The sequence below is a fragment of the Charadrius vociferus genome, unplaced genomic scaffold (genome assembly GCF_000708025.1).
Source record: "Charadrius vociferus isolate BGI_N301 unplaced genomic scaffold, ASM70802v2 scaffold301, whole genome shotgun sequence".
NCBI classification, from domain to species: domain Eukaryota; kingdom Metazoa; phylum Chordata; class Aves; order Charadriiformes; family Charadriidae; genus Charadrius; species Charadrius vociferus.
Genome location: NW_009646842.1, coordinates 700,308 through 720,017, shown reverse-complemented (window position 1 = coordinate 720,017; position 19,710 = coordinate 700,308). Strand labels below are relative to the sequence as shown.

The 19,710-nt window shown below is 45.7% G+C and overlaps 1 protein-coding gene across 1 annotated transcript; it reads left to right on the top strand.

Annotated features, from left to right (window-relative positions):
- The first annotated feature begins 145 nt into the window (after positions 1-145).
- PEX5 (peroxisomal biogenesis factor 5) lies at positions 146-10,102 on the top strand. The gene is made up of 15 exons (XM_009892823.1): positions 146-160; positions 374-409; positions 589-721; positions 1,402-1,536; positions 2,649-2,754; positions 3,946-4,036; positions 4,381-4,497; positions 4,884-4,976; positions 5,141-5,260; positions 5,819-5,962; positions 8,084-8,154; positions 8,325-8,540; positions 8,681-8,846; positions 9,031-9,188; positions 9,557-10,102. The coding sequence occupies exons 1-15, from the start codon at positions 146-148 to the stop codon at positions 9,756-9,758; spliced, it is 1,803 nt and encodes a 600-aa protein (XP_009891125.1). The 3' UTR covers positions 9,759-10,102.
- Positions 10,103-19,710: the final 9,608 nt, after the last annotated feature.

Genomic DNA, 19,710 nt, shown 5'->3' with positions numbered 1-19,710 from the left:
AGACAGGTGCGGTGGTGGTTTTCCTTTTTTTTTTTCTTTTTTTTTCCTCTGGGGGGAAAGAGGGCATGGGGTCACCCCAGTTTGTCCTGTGGGGTTATAGGGTGAGGGCCTGTTTGTGGAAGCTGCGTTTATGGGCACTTGTAGGATGTTGGTGGCTGTGGTGAGCTGTATGCCTTACTGCCATGGGCCCTAACCCAGAAAGTGGTGGGAGGGGGTTTTGACACCTTCCACATAAGCAGGCACCTAATGCAAGAAAACGCTGACAGGCTAAGCTCAGGGAAGGGGAAGATGTAAACTAATCAGGTCGCGGTATGTGTGTGGAGAGGGGGATGGGGCCAAAGCTGTTGGGATAATTGCCCACTGTTCCCTCTAGGTATCCAAACCGCTGGCAGTGGCCACCGAAGATGAGGTAAGAACAGATTGATGCATCTCCTTACTGCTTTTCTCATCAACACTGTTTGTTGTTTTTTTCCCCTTACCTGATACTAATCTTTCCATCTGACAAGCCCGTTCCTTCTTCTCATGCTCCATGGCTCTGCCTGTTCATCTTCTATGCCATGTTTGTAATCCATCTCTTGTCTTTGGCAGCTGGTTGGAGAGTTCCTGCAAGCACAGAATGCCCCTTTACTGTCCCGTGCACCCCAGACCTTTAAGATGGATGACTTGTTGGCTGAGATGCAAGAGATTGAACAGTCAAGCTTCCGACAGGCCCCTCAGCGAGGTGAGGGGGAGCTAGAATAGGTGGAGAGCTGGAAAACATCTTGGTGTTATGGTTAAGCTCCTTACAGCGTGGTTTCCATTTATTCAGCACTTGTGAGGTGGTATCTGGGGTATTGTTTCCAGATTTGGGCTTCCCTCTACACTGACATACTGGAACAAGTCCAGTGGAGATCAATAGGGTGTTCAGGGACTGAATACGTGGTGTAAGGGGAAAGACTGAGGGAACTGAATTTGTTTAGCCTGTGAAAGGGGAATCTAAGGGGCAGTGGGTTTGGGGGGTGGAGTGTCTAGTTGCTGCCTTCACCAGCCACAGCCAGGATCTTCACAGCAGTACACAGTAAAAGGACAAGGGTCAATGGGCACAACTTGCAGAAAGGGTAACTGACTAGATGCAGGGAGGCATTTCTTCCCTTGGAGGGCAATTCAGTACTGAAACGGGTGCCTAGGGAGGCTAGGGAATTGCCAGCCTGAGAGAAGTTCAGAAGTTACCTGATGAATACCCTGAGCAACCTAATCTCTAGCTTTAGTGTTAACCTGCTGTGAGACCACTAGCAACCTCCAGAGAGTCCTTCCAAGTGGAATCTTTCTGTGATTTTATTCTAACAAAGGGAAAGATGGTGAGGGACAGCCTGGAACACTTAGTCCTCCAATCCTCACTTCTGTTTTTTTAACTTCTTGTAGCTCCAGGTGTGGCAGCCCTGGCACTGTCTGAAAACTGGACCCAGGAATTCTTGGCTGCAGCAGACAGCGCTGGTGATGTCTCTTCAGATTACAATGAGGCTGACTGGTCACAGGAGTTCATTGCTGAAGTGACAGGTGAAGGGTCGCTTTTGGAATTACTGTCAAGATGTCCAGTCACATGCCTGTGCATAGTGGAGAGTTATTGAATGTGAAATTGGAGTAAATGCTTTGAGCCCAGCAGGCAGTGTTTACTGTAGCAGCTTTAATGGGGTGGGGGTGGCGGGAAGCTGCTTTGCGATGGTTTAGCCAAATCGTGAACAATGTGGCGTGGAAGCTTTTATTCAGGTGTAAGGGTCTTTAGCTTTGGTTACTTGGAGAACTTGAGAAGCAGGCTATTCAAACTACTTTTATAAAAGTTACTATGATTCAACTGATGCAAATTCTGGAGGTGATCTGGTACTGCTTCTTGCTTACATATTCTCTTATTCCCTCTCTTAAGGCTAAATTTGCCTTTGCTACAAAGGCAAATACTGTTTAGTGCTTTGGCCAAATAGTTTTTGTCAGTTTCATGGAGGTAGAGGGAATGTCGCACGTTGGAAGTGTGCAAAGTGAATGTTTCTGACCCAAAGGTTAAGCTGTCTGTTTCAAGCAAGCCAGTAGTTTATCTGAAAAGCCATCCTGCATTGTGTATAGAGCTGGGGCTGGAATAGGGTCCTGTTACCATCCATGACCTAATCTGAAAGTTTGAGTAAGATTTAAATAGGTGCCATTCTCTTCTCCAGGAGTAGCCACTGTAGAGAGCCAGGTAGTTCCATTATATGACCTTCACTCTTTATACTTATGGGAATGTAAATCAGCATTTACAAAGGTCTTTGAGAAAGCTCTGATGAAAACCTAGTGCTTTGTGGGCTGTGCTTTTGACAGAGACTTGTAATACATTGTTAATTTCCTTGACATACATAGTATCTCGCATGGAGCAGAATAAGTTGTGAAATTAAAGTAGAAAAACCATAAGGTTATTGGCACCACAGTGGAATCTGTATTAATACACAATCTGAATCTAAGGCTTGATTTTTAGGTTGGAGTAAATAAAGTTAGAAGAAACAAGTGTAAACAATCTTTCTTTGAAGAGGTCTTCTCTGTGATTAGCTAACTGTGTAATATGGAGACAGCAAAATCTGAAGTTTATTTGAGTGATGGTCTGCCTATCCTACTCGTTTCCCCATTTTTCCTGATGTCCTCTGCAGATCCGCTATCTGTGTCTCCTGCCAAGTGGGCAGAAGAATATCTAGAGCAGTCAGAGGAGAAACTGTGGCTTGGGGAATCGGAAGACCAGTCTTTGGCGGATAAATGGTGAGTCTGTCTTCTCAAGACTAGTTACTGCTGCTATGTACTTGGGTGGTGAATCTTGGATAGGTGATTGAAATCTGCTATGGCCCAAATGCTTTTGAGTCATTTAACCTAGGTGGATGTTCTTGGGCATTTGGTTTCAGAGAAAGGAGGAAACAATGCTTGGAGACTGAAGTTTTTAAGAAATGTTAGCTTTTCTGTTTTCCACTTCCAGGAAGATACTGTGATCGTGTAGGCTAACTTAATCTCATGCCTAATGCAAAGCTCCTTAAAGTGATTTCAGGAGTGAGTTCAGAAACTCCTAGCCAAGCAGAACGTTTTTCCACAACAGATGCTTCTTTAGATTTAGAGATCTTAAGTACTAGACTTTGCTAGTTGTAACCTGTTACCATTTTATTCTCCCTAACAAACCACATCCAGCCTTTTCTCTGCATGTTTTTAGATTCAGCCTTTCAGACGTTATTTTCATGTGTTTTTGTGTGGTAGATTAAAGAACAGTGTACTACTACGCATCTTCTGTGTTTAGGTACCTGTTGACTAGAGTCAAGTTTTTCAATTAAAGAAGCAAAACGCAAGCAAGCCGTTTGGGCTTGTTTCCCTAAAACAGATTTTGCAAATTTGGATTCTTCTTCTTCCTGGCTCTTGCCTTTTCTGATACCTTTCTGCAAATACAGACATTCCTGAGTTATTGCCACCAGTTCCAAAGACTTCACTGAGACTGAATGTAGTGGTAACACCTGGAACTGGTCCTCTACTGCTGTAAGCCAGACAACATATTGAGTTGTGTGCTTGCTATGAGCCCTCCATCCTCTGTGGAGCTGATGCTTTTCCAAGACTCTGTTCCTCTTCCATGAGCATGACCTACTTTCTTTGTTCCTAGATATATGACCTTGTTTTTGGTAGTGCTGAAACTTGCAGTGTCTGATAGCGTGTGAGCTTGCCAAGGAATCCGGACTGTTCTGCAGAACTGTGCTGCTACTGTAACTGTTCAATTCTGCTAGTGTTTGTGTCAGTCACTTGCACAGTTAACCTAGTAGTAATTTTGAATTTTTACAGATGGATAAAGGTACTGAGTCACTTAGGAGAACCGCAGAGTGTTTGAGGAGGGGTTGTATTGTGTAGACTGTTAGCGAAAGAGATCACTGTTGCCTGGTATCAGACTCTCTCTTTCCCTTTTACTGCCTCTGAACACAGGTATGAGGAATATCAACCTGAGGATGATCTTAAGAAAACTGTTAGTGATTTTCTTTCCAAAGTGGATGATCCAAAACTCAAGAATTCTGAGGTAAGAAATTCCCTGATTGGGGCTGACAGATATCTAGTGTGAATAAGGGGTGTGGGGAATTGAGAAGGGTTAAGACGGTAAAGGAATAAAGCCTCCTGCTGTCCCATGTTTCCATTTCTCCCCTGATTGTTGGAAGTTGAACCCCACAATCCACTCTAGATATTATCCATCTCTACCACATGACTCTGGTGAAGTTCTGTCCTCCCCACCTTTTTGGGCCTTTTGTGCTCACTTTGCAGAGAGAAGTCCTTAGTGAAGTCTTAGTGAAGGAGGGGGGCATGGGCAAAGGGCTTGTTGGCAAAGTGTCTGCCCAGCTCCACCCTTGTTTCATTTCTCTGCCACAGTTCCTAAAGTTTGTCCGCCAGATCGGAGATGGGAGGGTATCGATCGAAGCTAATCAGGTGACCCACAGAGACCAAGATCAGGCAGAGCAATGGGCAGCTGAGTTTATACAGCAGCAGGTAGGAGCCCCAGTCGTATGTGCTCTGAAGGAGGAAGGCTTTTTGCCAGAGTGCACAGTCTGGGAGCAAGGGAGAATGGCAAGTCCAACTCTCAGCAACGGTCTACTAATGACTCGGCTGGGGGAGGCGAGGGAGGGGCTGTTGGGCTCGTCTTAGCAGAGTCTAGCCAGAAGGTGGGAAGGTGTTTGGGCAGTGTGAGTTTTCTCATCTCCTGTAGTAACTGGGAGGAAGGGGATATCCAAGTGAACTCTTTTCCACTTTACAGGCCATCAGTTCTTGCTGATGGGGAGGAGGGGTTCATCACAGACCCTCCTGCTGTTTTGAGATGTGCCCTGAGGTTGCCAGATTCTAAAAAGAAAGGTGTGTTTCTGTTTCCAAACTCCCAGGGGGCATCCGATGCCTGGGTGGATCAATTTGCGCGATCTGGAAACATGTCAACTCTTGATACGGAATTTGAGCAGGCAAAGACTGCTGTGGAGGTAAAGCTGGCGGAGGAGGAGGGCTGGGGTACCAACTGAGAGCCCATGGTAGGATTACCGCTCTCCTTTGCATGCTGTGAGGAGGGCTAGAAACATTTAAGAGGGTGTCTATAGAGCTCGGTTTATGGTTAAGGTACTGTAGTCACATTCTGTTCTCCCTTCAGTCAGATGTGGACTTCTGGGACAAACTCCAGGCGGAATGGGAGGAGATGGCCAAGAGAGATGCAGAGGCTCACCCGTGGCTCTCTGATTATGAAGACCTCAGCTCCTCATCATATGACAAGGTAACAGAGAACAGAGTCTCTCAGCACAAGCACTGTGATGGACGGCCTTGAGGAGACTGGCAGTATGGCTGTCTTGCGGATGAGCTCCACAGACCCTGAATGCTGCTGCTAGGATTCCTTCTTGCACTGACCTTTTGCTGTCTCTTGCACCCTCATCCCAGATCAGCTAGGGGTTAAACATATACTGTTTTCACTTGTGCTTGTCTGCAAATGCTGCCTAGTTCTTGCCCAACACCAAATACCAGTTAATGCTGGGATTCTTTGCAATGAGTGCAAGTGCTGTTGCCCCCCGGCCCCCAGGCTGATAGGACCCACACCAGATGTTTAGTTTTTTGCGACTAATTCCAGGTCTGATTCGGGGGAATTTTTTCAGCACAGAGCAAGCAGGAAGAAGAGCTGTTGTTCTCTGATCTGCTACAAACTCGCAGAGAGGACAAGGTGCTGGCTGGTCTGCAGTTTGAGTGTTTCTGATGCAGCAAGACTATGCTGTACTGTAGAGTGTGCTTTTCTCCCTAAGCCTGTCTCCCAGCATTAGCCCCTGTGTGTCTTCCCTGCTAGGGTTACCAGTTTGAGGAAGATAATCCCATGAGAGATCACCCAGATGCGTTTGAAGAGGGGCGGAAGCGCTTGGAGGAAGGTGACCTCCCCAATGCCGTCTTACTCTTTGAGGCTGCAGTGCAGCAGAAGCCAGATCATATGGAGGTGAGTGAGAGCAGAGGTAATGGGCCTTGGCCAGGTGTCCTGCTTGTTGGATCCTTCCCTAGTGAGGTGTCAGCGTGTGCATGTAGAAAACTCACTTCAGTGTTAGTAGCTTTGCAGGGTGTATGAGAACCTCTTATTTTTCTGTGGTTCTGGGTACGTAGCTGATGTACGTGAATCCCCAGGAGGGCTGTGGGCAAGGAGTCTTATGACTAAGGCCAGGTACAAAAAGTGCAAAGGCTCTGGCCCGTGGCTGGGTAAAATCTTTGGAGCACATGAGACCGCACAAAGCGAAGACAAGGAGTTCTCATCTCTTAAGTTGCTTCTGTGGAAGTCTTTATTGGCATTGCAAGTTTGGAGGTGCTTATGGCAGATGATAACTGCTTTCAATATCTGTATTAAAGACTGATTCTGAGCAGCTTCTTAGACTAGGGGTCCTGGTTAGGTCTTCCATCTAGATGCCTGGAGAAGAAATAACCCAAAAGGCTTGAGAGAGATGGCTCGGGTGTCTTCACTTGAAGCTATAAGCCAGAGAATGATTTTTATGCTGAGGACAAGTTTCCAGCTCCTAATTCAGTGAATACTTATTTTCATAAAGCACTTCAGCTCCTGCAGGATGGATTGAGAAATGCAGTAGTCTGTGCACCTTTCTCCAGAGGCAGAGGATGTGGATATTCCAGGAGGAAGAGGAAGAATGCAAATACAGCCATGCTGTCCGTTTCTGGAGTGCCTGCCTCAAGGACCCGGAGATGCTGAATTCTCAGTGTGTCTGATTCAAGCCCTGCTAATTGTGTACAATTGGAAATACCTAATTTGAAATACTTGAGGCTTAGATGAGAGTGATCTCTTGGAACAGAGGTTCTTGGCTTCTGGAAGTACAGGCATCTAACTTTCTAGGGTACTGGGAGTAAGTGAAAAGTAAGCAGAGGTTTTGGAGATCTACTTTAGCTTTAAAGTGGTCAAAAGGTGTTGCTAATGTTACTTTAGAATCAGTAGTCTCTTATAGCATAATGGAGAGGTAGTTGAAACCTTAGGGGAGGAAATCTTGGGCCAGTTCTGGCTAGTTGTGTTGAAAACACTCTGAATTCTTCTACTGTGACTCTCCAGAAAGTACAGGAGAAGTCAAGACTCCACAAATCGTACAGTGATCAAATAGACTTGAACAATTGCTCTGGAGGAAATGTTGGTCCAAACCGCAACTTCACCTTGAATCTCAGTTCTCCTGCCTGCAGAACACTATGCGGTTATCACTGGTCAGCTCTTCTTGAGTTGCAGGTAGCTATATAGTGAGGCATTAGAGACAATAAATTGCCTCTTGCTTGTGGTGGCTTGTGCAGTGTGTCTGGGTCTTTGCTAAAGAAACAATTTCCTTCCTTGAGGCAGTGGATACTGGATTTTGTGACTTACGTTCAAAAAGCTAGTACTTCATGCTGACAATTCTGCCAACTGTCTAGCCTATTTTTTAGCAAGGGGTATGGTTATCAACATAAAGTGAAGCAGGTACTTTGGATTTAGTGCCTTAATTAAATATTCCCTATGTCAGCAGCCTGGAGGAGGAAGTGGTTTTCATGTACCTGGTGTCACGGTGACCGAAGATTCAGTAAAATAACAGTGCTTTTACTTTCATGTCTGACAGTCAACTCCCCAAGATTATCACTTGCTAGTGGACCACTGCATGAGTATATACATCTGCCTACCTTGAGGGTTGTCTTATTATTAGCACTGCTGCTATGCCATTTTGTTCTTAGGAAGTAAGAGATCTGCTTTTCCCTCCTTCCTCTGCAGTTTGACCACAGTTAGAAACTAAAAGTGGAAGTTCTGTCACTTAAAAGTGTCAAATTGCCAACAGATGCTTTATGATAGATCCCCAGGTAGACGTGCACTTCTTCTTTTCACTGTAACATGCCAGTTTTATTGGTCTTGAGGACTTATGTGCCATACAGTCTATATGTCTTTCAAGAGAAACTTCTATCTGTGGCTAATGTATATACTTGCATATATTTGGTCTCACTCTAAAAATGTGTCGGATAATACGGTGGATTTAATCTGTGTCTGTGGTTTATCGGCTTATCTTTTTCTCTGGGTGTGAAGAAGTCTGAGTTTGTGCATCTTTATCTTCTCCAGGCCTGGCAATATCTGGGAACCACCCAAGCAGAGAATGAACAGGAGCTTTTGGCAATCAGTGCCCTCAGACAGTGAGTGTTGCAGAGGAGCTTCTGAGTACGGCTCCTTGTCTAGTGCACAGTGCCACAAGGACCATAACGACTAGCATGGTGTGCTCTGTCTTGATTATGTTACCTCCCGTATCTAGGTGTCTCCTGGAGTGATTTAATACTGTATTCACTTTTCTTTCTTTGACCTGCAGGTGCTTGGAACTGCAGCCTGGGAACCTCACGGCACTTATGGCTTTAGCGGTCAGCTTCACCAACGAGTCCTTGCAGAAGCAGGCATGTGAGACTTTGCGGGACTGGCTACGCCATAAACCGGACTACGCTCACCTGCTGGAGAAGGAACCAGAGGAGAGTGCCTCGGGGACAAACCTGGGCCCTCCCAAACGTGTCCTAGGTTCCCTGTTGTCCGAGTGAGTTAGGATTACAAATTTCAGCCTTCACTTGAAAGGCTTCTCGGAGGGTTGGGACCGGTCCAGGCAGGAGCAGAGGGAGCAATATAAGTCCAGCTGTCTCCACAGTACGCCAGTATCTTTGTTTTGTGCTTTTCCAGCTCACTGTTCATGGAGGTGAAAGAGCTGTTCTTAGCAGCTGTGCGCAGCAACCCCTCAACTGTGGATCCTGATGTTCAGTGTGGCCTGGGTGTCCTTTTCAACCTTAGCGGCGAGTACGAGAAGGCTGTGGATTGCTTCAGTGCTGCACTCAGTGTGCGCCCCAATGTAAGAAAGGGCAGACTGGATGCTGGAGGTTTACGGGTGAAGGTTTGGGTGGAGGTGCTGCTTGTATGAGAGGTACATATTTAGAGTGGAGGAATAAGACAGACACATGGGGAAGAGAGGGTTGGCTTGGGGCTTAAGAAAGACCCAGTTTATCTCAGCCCTTTCTCTCTGCCCCCTCCTCCAGGACCATCTTCTATGGAACAAGCTTGGTGCCACCCTGGCCAATGGGAATCGGAGTGAGGAAGCTGTGGCTGCGTATCGTCGGGCGCTGGAGCTCCAGCCAGGATACATCCGCTCTCGCTACAACTTGGGCATCAGTTGCATCAACTTAGGTGCCCACCGGTGAGCATAGGATGGGCAGATCTGCTGTGATCCATGAGTGTGCATGTGTTTGTGGGAGAGAGACTGTGGTAGGTTACTAGGGCAGTGCCACACTGCCTGCAGCCTTCCCTTGGCGTAGGAGAGCAGAGCGAGTGTGTGGACTCTGCCCTGAGGAGAAGGTATCATGCAGATGCAGTTGGAGTAGGTGCCATCTTGACTTCAGTTTCTGTTAAGAGGGAGAAGGAGGATCTCTGGTTCTGGAGTGGGGCAGGATCTGGTGAAGAGGAGGAAACTGTTTTGGAGGGAAACTACTTTAGAAGCAAATGGGGGAGGGAGTATGAGATTTACCGTGTTCTCCAATAAGCATGTGTATGTTCTCATGTTGACAGTGAGGCTGTGGAGCACTTCTTAGAGGCTTTGCATATGCAGCAGAAGAGCCGAGGTCCGCGGGGGCAGCAAGGCGCTATGTCTGACAACATCTGGAGCACCCTCCGCATGGCCCTCTCCATGCTGGGGCAGAGTGACCTGTATGGGGCAGCTGATGCCCGTGACCTCCCCACACTGCTTCAGGCATTTGGCCTCCAGCAGTGACTCCTGGATGGGCTCCCCTGTGAGTGCAGGGTTGGCCCAGCCCAGCAGTGACCTTCCTTAGAGAGAAAACGTTCACTAAGGTTCACACATATCTTTGCTCTGGTAGGGCAGATCATTGGCAACTGTTTTTTCACGGACCTCCCACTGAAGTGTGCAACTTCCCTACTTGTCTGTTGTGGCCTGAGCATCTCTGAGCGGTTCGTGTTATCACCTCTGTGATTAACTGAAACTCTGCTGGTAGGCAGATGATCAAATTGGGGAAGGCAGCAGCATCCAGCCTTCTTGCCAGACTGCATTTGCAGTAATGCCCAGCTTGGCTATGAGGCCTTACGATAGCCATTCTGCAGAGACTACCTACGGGACACGTCTCAAGTGCAGGTTGCTTTGGTGGGGTGGGATTGCCATTTGGTGAAAGGCTGAGAAATTCTGGGTTTGAGCATGCTTCCCCCATGTATGTGCTTGCATGTGTGTATATGTGGGTTGCTAGGGGAAACTGAGGGCAGCAGTCCCCTTTCCTGGGTACTGGTAATTCATGGTACAGCCAGATGCTAGTTTCTCAGTGTCTCTTCATGAAGCTTTTAAGAGCAGAGTGTTGTACTTATGCTAGGGACACGGGTGGAGGCCCTTAGCCTGTCAGGGTAAGAGGAGATCCCAGAGTTCAGACTTGAGGGAATATGATAGGAATAAAGGCCTAAAATGTAACCTCCCCTCTGAGAATATGGTGGGGAAGGGGTCAAGTCTTAATTTTCACTTGATCATCTCTCCTTGTTTTCCCTTGTGCAGAAGTTCCCATCTTGTGTGTAACTGAATCTTGTTAATTATAAATATCTGTATATGATTCTATTGGGGAAAATGTTTTTTAATTGTAAAGTATTTTGTATAATAAAGGAGGGAGAATTAAAATTGCCAAAATAACATCTTTCTCTGTGCCTCTGTTGGAACTGCATGCAGTGGGTAGTACAGGTCTCTGGGGGTATAAGCTTGCTGGTTTTCAAAAGATAAATCAGAGCCTCTCTCAGTTTCTGTCTCGCTTCTTGACCCAGGTTTTGGTTTATTGATAGCAGATATGCAAATGAAGCTTTAAGGATCTAATTTTGCTGTAGCCTCACGCTTCAGTTCTGTGAGCCAGCAGAAGAGCTTCCCTGTGCCAAAAGCGCTCTCTCTCCTTGCTTAGATTCAGGGGTCAGTGAAGCTTTTTTTTTTTTTTCTTTCATTTTCTTGCTATCTGCAGCGAGGGAAGTTGTGTTACATTTTATCATCTCTTTACTGCTGCAGTAGTCAAGAGCCAGGAGCTTAGGCAGGGAGCACTTACCCTTCCTCTTCCACCAGGCTCCTGTTGTGGTGGTGCAATGCCTTCCGCTCCACTTTAGGTCATTTGGTGCTTAGTGCAATTTGCCCCACCTGAGCCACGTAACAATGCAAAGGACCAGAACGTTATGTCAACCCCTTAGCACCTGGGACACATAATGGACCAACATAAAAGAAACAAAGTGAAGGGTGATGGACCAGAAGGTTGTAGCAACCCCTTAGCGCACCTGGCTCCCGTGACTCCTGTTGCTTGGAAACAGTGATGGTAATCGATCATTCCTGACATTATATGGAGTGTGGCCCAAAGAGGGGGGTGATACCAGAACTTCAAGATCTAGCAAGTTCTGGGCTTGCGCAACTGGTGGAAAATACCAGAATATCCCATTGTCCGAGCTGGACTGGAGTGGAAAAGTACCTGATGAAAGTCAATTATCTTGGACCCTATAAATAGTGATTCTAACGAGACCCTTTGAGCCCTTCTGGATTGCAGCGAGCTGTGACCAGTATCTCTCCAGAGCTGGAACGCTGTTCAGGCAGACACCTCGAGGACTAAAAGGCCAGGGTGAGTCAACCCCCCTTGAGTCTGTTATAGCCCGCTGAGGAATGCCAATGTATTGCGAGTATTTACTCCAAACTCGAAAAGAGGGAAATTTTAACTATAGGTGAACTTCTCTTTTGCCCACCTCTCTGTCCACGTGTCTCTAATACACACATTAACTCTTAAAAGTGTGGGTGTTCTTACATTTTACTGTATCCAAATACTTACTGTCTGTTTGTCTGGGTGCACGTAAGGAATCAAAAGGGGCACCTGTCAGCTCACTGAAGTCATCCACTGTGAAGAGACCTTTGGTCCTAGCTGTTGAAGATTCGTGTGTGTGTTTGTGCTCATATGCATATGTATTGATTTGGGATATCTTATAGTAAGTTAGTGTGAATCTTGTCATTTTTGAATCTGTAATTAAGTCACTGTTCAATTATTTTGTTAAATCACTTTGTAAACCTCTAAACCAATTAATGATCAAGAGGTTGAATTTTAGCAGCACTTAATCTGCCTCAAATCATTAATAAATTTTGAATTGCTGCTAAATCACAACCATGTCAAATATTTCCATCCATGACAAATTGGCTGTAGTCAGTAGGATGACAAGCAAAATCACCGAATACTTACAAAAACATGGTATCCAATGAAATCCCACCTTCCCAGAGGATTGGGCTTGTAATAATTGGCATATCTGGGAAGAGGTAGAGAAACAGTTAACTGGTGCTAGAGGTACAACTAAAGTTGGAAAGGATAAAGGTATAATTTGTAAAATTCTGCAAGTGTGCCTAGAAGCTGCCTGTCAGGAGAGAGGAAAACTTACTCAAAAAATACAGGACTTACAGAATAAGATAGAGAGGAGGCACAAATCTGCTGAACTGTTGTTATAAGTTAAAATAGAACAACCACAAAAACAACTTAATGAATCTCAGCTTAAACAAGAAAAACTGGAGCATGTGTTGAATTGATGCTAATGCAGTCTCCACATCCCCCTGACATAGTTCAAATTAGAAAATTGTGTTTCCCAAAGACTGGGATGGTAATATCTAGGGTGCTTCAAATAATAATGGCTCAGACAACAATAAGACTAAGAGAGTTGGGGTTGTTCAGCCTGGAGAAGAGAAGGCTCCAGGGAGACGTTATCGCAGCCTTCCAGTACCTAAAGGGGGCCTACAGAAGAGCTGGGGAAGGACTGTTTAGTAGGACATGTAGTGATAGGATGAGGTGGAATGGCTTTAAACTGGAAGAGGGCAGGTTTAGATTGGGAAGGAGGAATATTAGGAAGAAGTTTTTCACTTTAAGGGTGGTGAGGCACTGGAACAGGTTGGCTAGAGAGGTTGTGGAAGCTCCATCCCTGGAAGTGTTCAAGGCCAGGCTGGATGGGGCTTTGAGCAACCTGGTCTAGTGGGAGGTGTCCCTGCCCGTGGCAGGGGGGATGGAACTAGATGATCTTCAAGGTCCCTTCCAACCTAAACCATTCTATGATTCTGTGACAATAATTCTTCCCATCTGCCTGAACCTCCCCCATTCCCAGTCAGACCAACTATTAAACCAGAAGTAAATACAGAACCTCAGGGTGGTAAAGGAGAAAAAACTATTAAAACAACTCCATTTCATTCAATTCAAGCCAATTTGTAGGATCGCTATGGCTGTAAGCATGCAGAAGCTGAATACTATGGCGAGTGTCTCTAATGAGGTGAGATAGAGTCTTGCTAGATGGCAAGGAAGCCAATGGCTATTGGGGCCCTGGTGTCTTTTTAAATGCTGGCCCTGACCCCCCAAAGGACTCCCACTTACTAACCAGAACAGTAGTACATTGGGCTAGTGGTACTGCTGTCTTAGAAAGGGGAGAACCCCTATTAATACCTGTCAGATCTACAGATGAGCTCTCCATAGCTTTTACAAAGGCTGTCTGTATTCAAGCCATGCATCAATGAGACTCCGCTCATGTTCCTATCTCAGCACTGGTAATGTAACTCCTGCTATACTTAAACCGCTAATAAAAGGAGCCCCTGCTGCAGTCAAACCTATCCTTATTGCGAAAAGAGATGAAATCCGTAGGAACTTAAAGTATAATGAATTCATACATTTCACAGAGGCTGTTAAAGAAGGTGAGGGCAGAGAAGATGAAGAGGAAGATGAGTCAGGTTGCACGGGGGTCCCCACCTGGGCAATGTTAACGCATGAAACTATGAATCACATGCAAGAAATGCGATGGGATGAAGTTTCCAGTGAAATGAAAAATACAGGTTGCGCTGTTAGGTGAATTTGGCAATCACATCAAAACAGCTCTCAAGAACCAAAATTCTCTGACCGGCAACTGAAGGGCCAGGGGTGGAGAAATGAGTTATGGAAACAAGCATTGGCACTAGGAATTCCTAGAGCTGTGATTCAGAGGCGGCACCATACTCTAATTCAAGCGTTCCAGAAATGCAACCATCCAAACACTCCAACTCCTCCATCGCTAGCTCCTAGAAAAAAAAATAACCCTTTATCCCCTCATAGGGATCAGTTACAAAGCACAAACCCAAAAAACCTAACAATGCCCAGATGGCGATTGGGCTGGCCTGTCCAGCAAGTAGAAGCTTGTCAATGGCTAAATGAGAATGGCCTTTACATTTTAATTCCAGTCAGTCCTCGAAAACAGTTAACAGAATTTTTAATTGATGCTGGAGCACAAATTTAAATTATTACACAACAAGACAAGGTGGGCTTATGATCTGGATGGGAAAAGGTTAAAATTACTGGGGTTATGGGAACTTGTGCTGTGTGCCAAACCGCAAAAGCTAATTTATGGCTCCCCGGCAAAAAGCGTGACACATCTATTCACTTTGCTGTTAAAGATTACTATGAAAATATTCTAGGTTTTGATGCTTTGAACGGCCAGACTTGATGTCTGCTGGATGGTAGTTTATGGTATTTTGGTTCAAATGCCAATCCTAACCCTAATAAAAATCAAACCGCCACAGTACGTGTACTCTGCGCAGCCCCAGTACCTGCTGAATCAAAGATCACAAAGATCACTGTCCTGCAGTACGCAATTTCTGCTGCAGCGTGGACTGGAGTTTCAGAAGTAATTGCAGATTTAGAAATGGGAAGGTATCCAGTACACCTTTAATAGACTCCCACAGGGGTATAAACATTCACCCACCATTGCTCATCTGCGCTTGCTGAACTTTTACAGACAGTTCTGCTCCCTGAAGGAGTAAAACTATCTCAAAATATATAGGTGATATTGTAATTAGAGGAACCTGCCCTGAAAAGGTGAGGGAAGCAACAGTTTGGCAAATATTGCGTGCAGCAAACATTGAAATTCCACCTGAAAAATGTCAGGGACCACACAGAGAAGTGAACTTTCTGGGCACTTGGTGGATTGCTGGAAGCACAGCAGTTCCACCAGGCACTCTGGATAAAACAGAAAAATCACAGGTGCCCCAGTCTAGGAAAGAATTAAAACAGCTGATGGGTACTTTAAGGTACTGGAGGAAATCTGTACCTGGATTCTCCATCGTTGCCCACCCACTGCATTTACCTCTATGAAAAGGAAAACTGTGGAAATTGGACTCAGAACATGAAGAGGCAGTCAAAACCCTAACACGAGAATTAAAAACATACCAATCTCCAGGACCTGTCCATCCTCGTGATCCTATTACAGCGGAATGGGGTTTTGCAGAACATGGTACTTACTGTAATCTATTCCAAACCGGTCCTGACGGATCAGAGAGACCTATACTGCTTAGCTCGACTGTATTTAAAGAGACAGAACAGAGCTATTCCGAGTGGGAAGAAGGTCTTTTGTCCTTAGACTGTGAAATTAAACAAGTTGAGAAAATACACCAAGAGCAAGCTGTTCAAATCAGAGGTCCATGTAATTTATTAGACAGGGTCCTAAAAGGGACTGCTCCCCCAGAAGGGATTGCACAAAAATCCACTATTGGGAAATGATATGCCTATCCAGTGGGAGTAGCAGATGAAATGCAGTTGACTGAAGGTCCCCTGAAATTTTCTGAATTACAAATGCCTATTAACACTGACCCACTAGCCATTTAAATCTAAAGAAGCATTTAAATCTTCACTGATGCTAAATGCACCCGCCTTCACTGAAGGCACACCAGCTGAGGGCGTTTGGTTTACCGATGCCTCTGCAAAGAGGGTGAATGGTAAATGGCCGTATAAGGCTGTCACATTAGAAATCAAAACTGGTAAACAAGTTATGAAAGCGGGGGAGGGCAGTGCCCAAGTGGGAGGGTTAAGAGTGGTTGTTTTGGCAGCACAAAATGAAGCAAAAATCATATGTGTGGACTCTCACGCTGTTTGGGCAGGTGCCAAACAGTGGCTTTGTCAATAGGAAGCTTTGAATTGGGAAATAAATAGACCCCCAATCTGGAGAATTGAAGACTGGCAATTGCTATTAGACATAGCCAGAAAAACACCATTCCAAATAGGATGGGTGAAAGCTCATGCTGATGACAGTAAACCAGCTACAAACTGGAACCAAAAGGTAGATGAATTGGCAAAAATTAGGAAAATAAAAGTTGAGAATTCTTTAAACTCCACATGTTATAGATTAGGGGAATGCTTACATCTGAAATTAGGTCAAATGGGCTGAGAAGCACTTCATTTTTCAGCTCAAACCCCAGGCTGGCCCTGTAGTAGAAAAAGATGTGAAACCATCCTTAGCGAATGTCTCCAGTGTAAATTAAAATTACAAACAGATCATCCTGCTAAAGGTCCACCTTTGCATATTAGCGAAGGAAAAACCTTATGGTCTACTTGGCAAATTGATTACATGGGTCCTTTAAAACCCTCTGCCAGGTATAAATATATCTTAACAGGTGTAGAAATAATATCTGGACTCCTTGCAGCTACCAAATGCCAAAAGGCTAATGGGCAAAATACCATCCGAGGCCTCTCTTCATGGTTCTCAATGTTACCCGTTCCAGATTCCATCCAGAGTGATAATGGCTCACATTTTACTAACAAAGAAGTACAAGAATGGGCAAAACAAGAAGGAATAAAATGGGTATTTCACACACCTTATTATCCACAATCTAATGGTATAGCTGAACAAGGCAAAGGACTATTGAAAAAATATCTTAAAACACATGAAGGGTGATGGGACAACCATCTCTCTAAAATTTTACAACTAAATAATTGGTATGGTCCCTACAGAAGTCAAATCACTCGAACCTTTCTAACATCTCCTCTGGAAAAAGCCCCTAAACAACGTGCATACCTGGTCTTCAGTGAAGCTGGGACAGTACGTGATGGTGAACGTACCGCCTGTGGGAACAATACCAGTAACCCTAATTAAACCATGAGGATTTCTAGCATGGTATGCTATTGACAGTGATGGAGTCGAGTGCAAAATCAGTACCAGATGGATTTATCCTGCACCATAAAAAGGGAGGGGAAGGAGGGGAAGTTGCACCACCACACTTGTTTCTTCATACCTCTAACCTCTGCAGGAGCAGAAAGTGTGTGCAGAGAATTGTTCTTGCTGTATGTTTTCTGAGCTCTAGCTTCGCCTTTGTCTCCCAGTCCAAACCAGGCTTGTGCTGGAGCTCTGTAAGTATCTTGGTTCTAGTTTGCATTTCCAGCCACATCCAAATCTTCTGTTGTACAGCACGGGTGGGTAGCAGGTACCGATTCACAGAAAGGTAAGGCAGTGAGAGACGTTTGGAGGTCCCTACTCCAACCCTTTGCTCACAACAGGCCTGACTTGAGTGCTGTATAAGGGAGCTGAGGGCCTTGATCATGCCCTGCAATTTTTGTACTTTCTGTACTTGCACTCTCCTGCACTTTCCCCAGCATCCAGAACAGTGGCCAGGCCTATTACCACTAAAAGCACATGAGGGATCCCAGAAGGCGCTTCTTTGTTCTTTACCGATTGCATGGGCATCACAGGACACAAACTAGATCTTTCCTAGGTGTGTGGTCAAAGGGGAGGGTTCTGTACATGTTCTTCCACCCATGCTTCTTGCTATTTTTTCTGCTGTGTTTCTTCCTTCAGTGTTTTATTTATTTGCTGCTTAAAGCCCCAAGAAGCCTTAGAATCTCTTATCTCTTGGTGTTGGCCTTACTCAACACCCACCTGGGAGGTACCATCAAATGAAAATCTGTTCTTTGAGATCCTTATGCCTCTAACCACAGTGCTCCTCATTAGCTTCCATGCTTGCCAAGACGGTGGGTGTGCTGCCACCGTATACTCTGCTTTACCACTGCAGTTTCCTCACCTTGAGCTGCTGAGCCTCATTATGACCCTGGGTTCTCTTGAGTTAGGACCCCCTGATCTCTTGGTTTGGGTCCCATGTTCCCACCTCTTTCGCGTGCGTGTGCTGAAGTCTTTCCAGCCTGGAAGGGGCTCAGAGCAATCCTTCCCTAGGGGAATGCTCTAGGGGCGGTGACCTGAAGTGGGTGCTCACGGAAAGGAGCGTAAGGGCAAGCACATAGTGGGTACTCACACATTCTCTAGGAATCTGCTGCTTTAAAGACTGCCTGACCCAAAAGTTGCATCAGTCTGTTTGTTTAATAGCCTTTGGTGAATTTATTCGCTGCCTGTGTCTTGTCAATTTTTAAACCAGGTGGTGCTTTTGGTGTCTGCAATGTCTTGTGGATGCGCAGAAGAACTGTGTTTAGCCATCCAAAGTATTTTGTTTTGTTTCAAGCCTGCTGCCTCTTCCTTTGTGGTCTCCTACTTCTGGCACTGTAAGACATAGCAAATAATGTGGTTCTAGTATCATCCCCGATCACCCCAGGGTGAACCCTGTCCCTACCTCTGTACCCCATGCTTCTGGGTCTTTTCTGTTTTTATTGTAGAAATACTGTAGCCAGTATTTCCTTCATGCCCTGGCCTGCCTAGGAGCTCTGACCGCAGGCACCATGCCTCTTTCTCCTCCTCCTCTGAGTCAGTCCCTGATGCGCGAGAGTCTTCCGTCAGGCTCGCCTGCTGCTGGGGAAGGGCCGAAAGCAGCACAGCAGCTCTCCCCCCTGCAGCAGCAAAGGCAGGATGGCGAGACAGGACAATTTCTCAGAGCAGGCTCTGGCGGCTTCTCCATGCGGTAGTCCCTTGTTCACATAGGCACTTGTTTCCTTGCTCCCGCAAAAGATAAGAAGAGAGCCGGTCACCCGTGATGCTTAGTGTGGGCAAAGCATTGTCTGGTGTTTTCTGATGCTTCGAGATATGTGAAACCTTAAAACTCTGTAACTGCCCATGACTTTAGAAAGAGTTGTAGGTACAGAGATGCCCTGAAAAGCTGATGCTGGATGGGTAGGTTTTGGGTTTTTTTTTCCCCCAAAGTTTTCGATGTCCCTGTTGCATTTCTGAAGCAGCAGTGACACCCAGTGCTGAGCCGAGGGCAGGTCAGTGCCTGTCACACTCTCCCTTGGGCCAGGCCTCAGCAGGGTTTAGGAGCACAACCTGCCCGCAAAACACCAGAGGAAAAAACTGCTGGATGCACTTTCTGAATGTGCGACTTCTGTGAGCTGGAGAGGCTTTCCCAGCCAAGTGTGGTGCTGTGACGCTAGGGCCTTTTGAGCGTCCATGACGGTCTTCCTTTTTCTTTACCTTTTTTAATTTTTTTTTGGTTTTGGTTTTGTTTTTGCCCTGGTACTAAGCATCTAATTAGTCTGGGCTTTTGTGTTTGCGGAGTCTGGCTTAACAACCATGCCATGGAAACCCATTTGCACACTTATTAAACACAGGGACAGAAAGCAACACAGTTGGGTTTCTGACATTTTGAACTAAAGCAATTATTCACAGGCAGTCGGTTGCCTTTTCCTTTTTCTGGGAAGGGGAGACTTTGGGAAGGAAATAATAGTTGGAAAAGCTCTTCCTTTTCTCCTCTGGCTTCTGTGTCTTGTCAAGTGGGACTCATAAGACTTTTGTCAGCCTGTATTTGCTGTGCCTAACTTTCGAGCACAGCTTTTGTGGAGCTCACTCCCAGTGCTGAGAGTGGATACGCAGCACTCGTCCAGTAGGGCGCTGTTGTCCCTCTTTTAGTCTTGCTGGAAAAGTAACGTTGTCCAGTCCACTTTATTGAGCACTGGCAACTGGGGGGCGCAGCAAACACAGTGGCAAACAAAGAGAGAAAAGAAAAAAAAAAG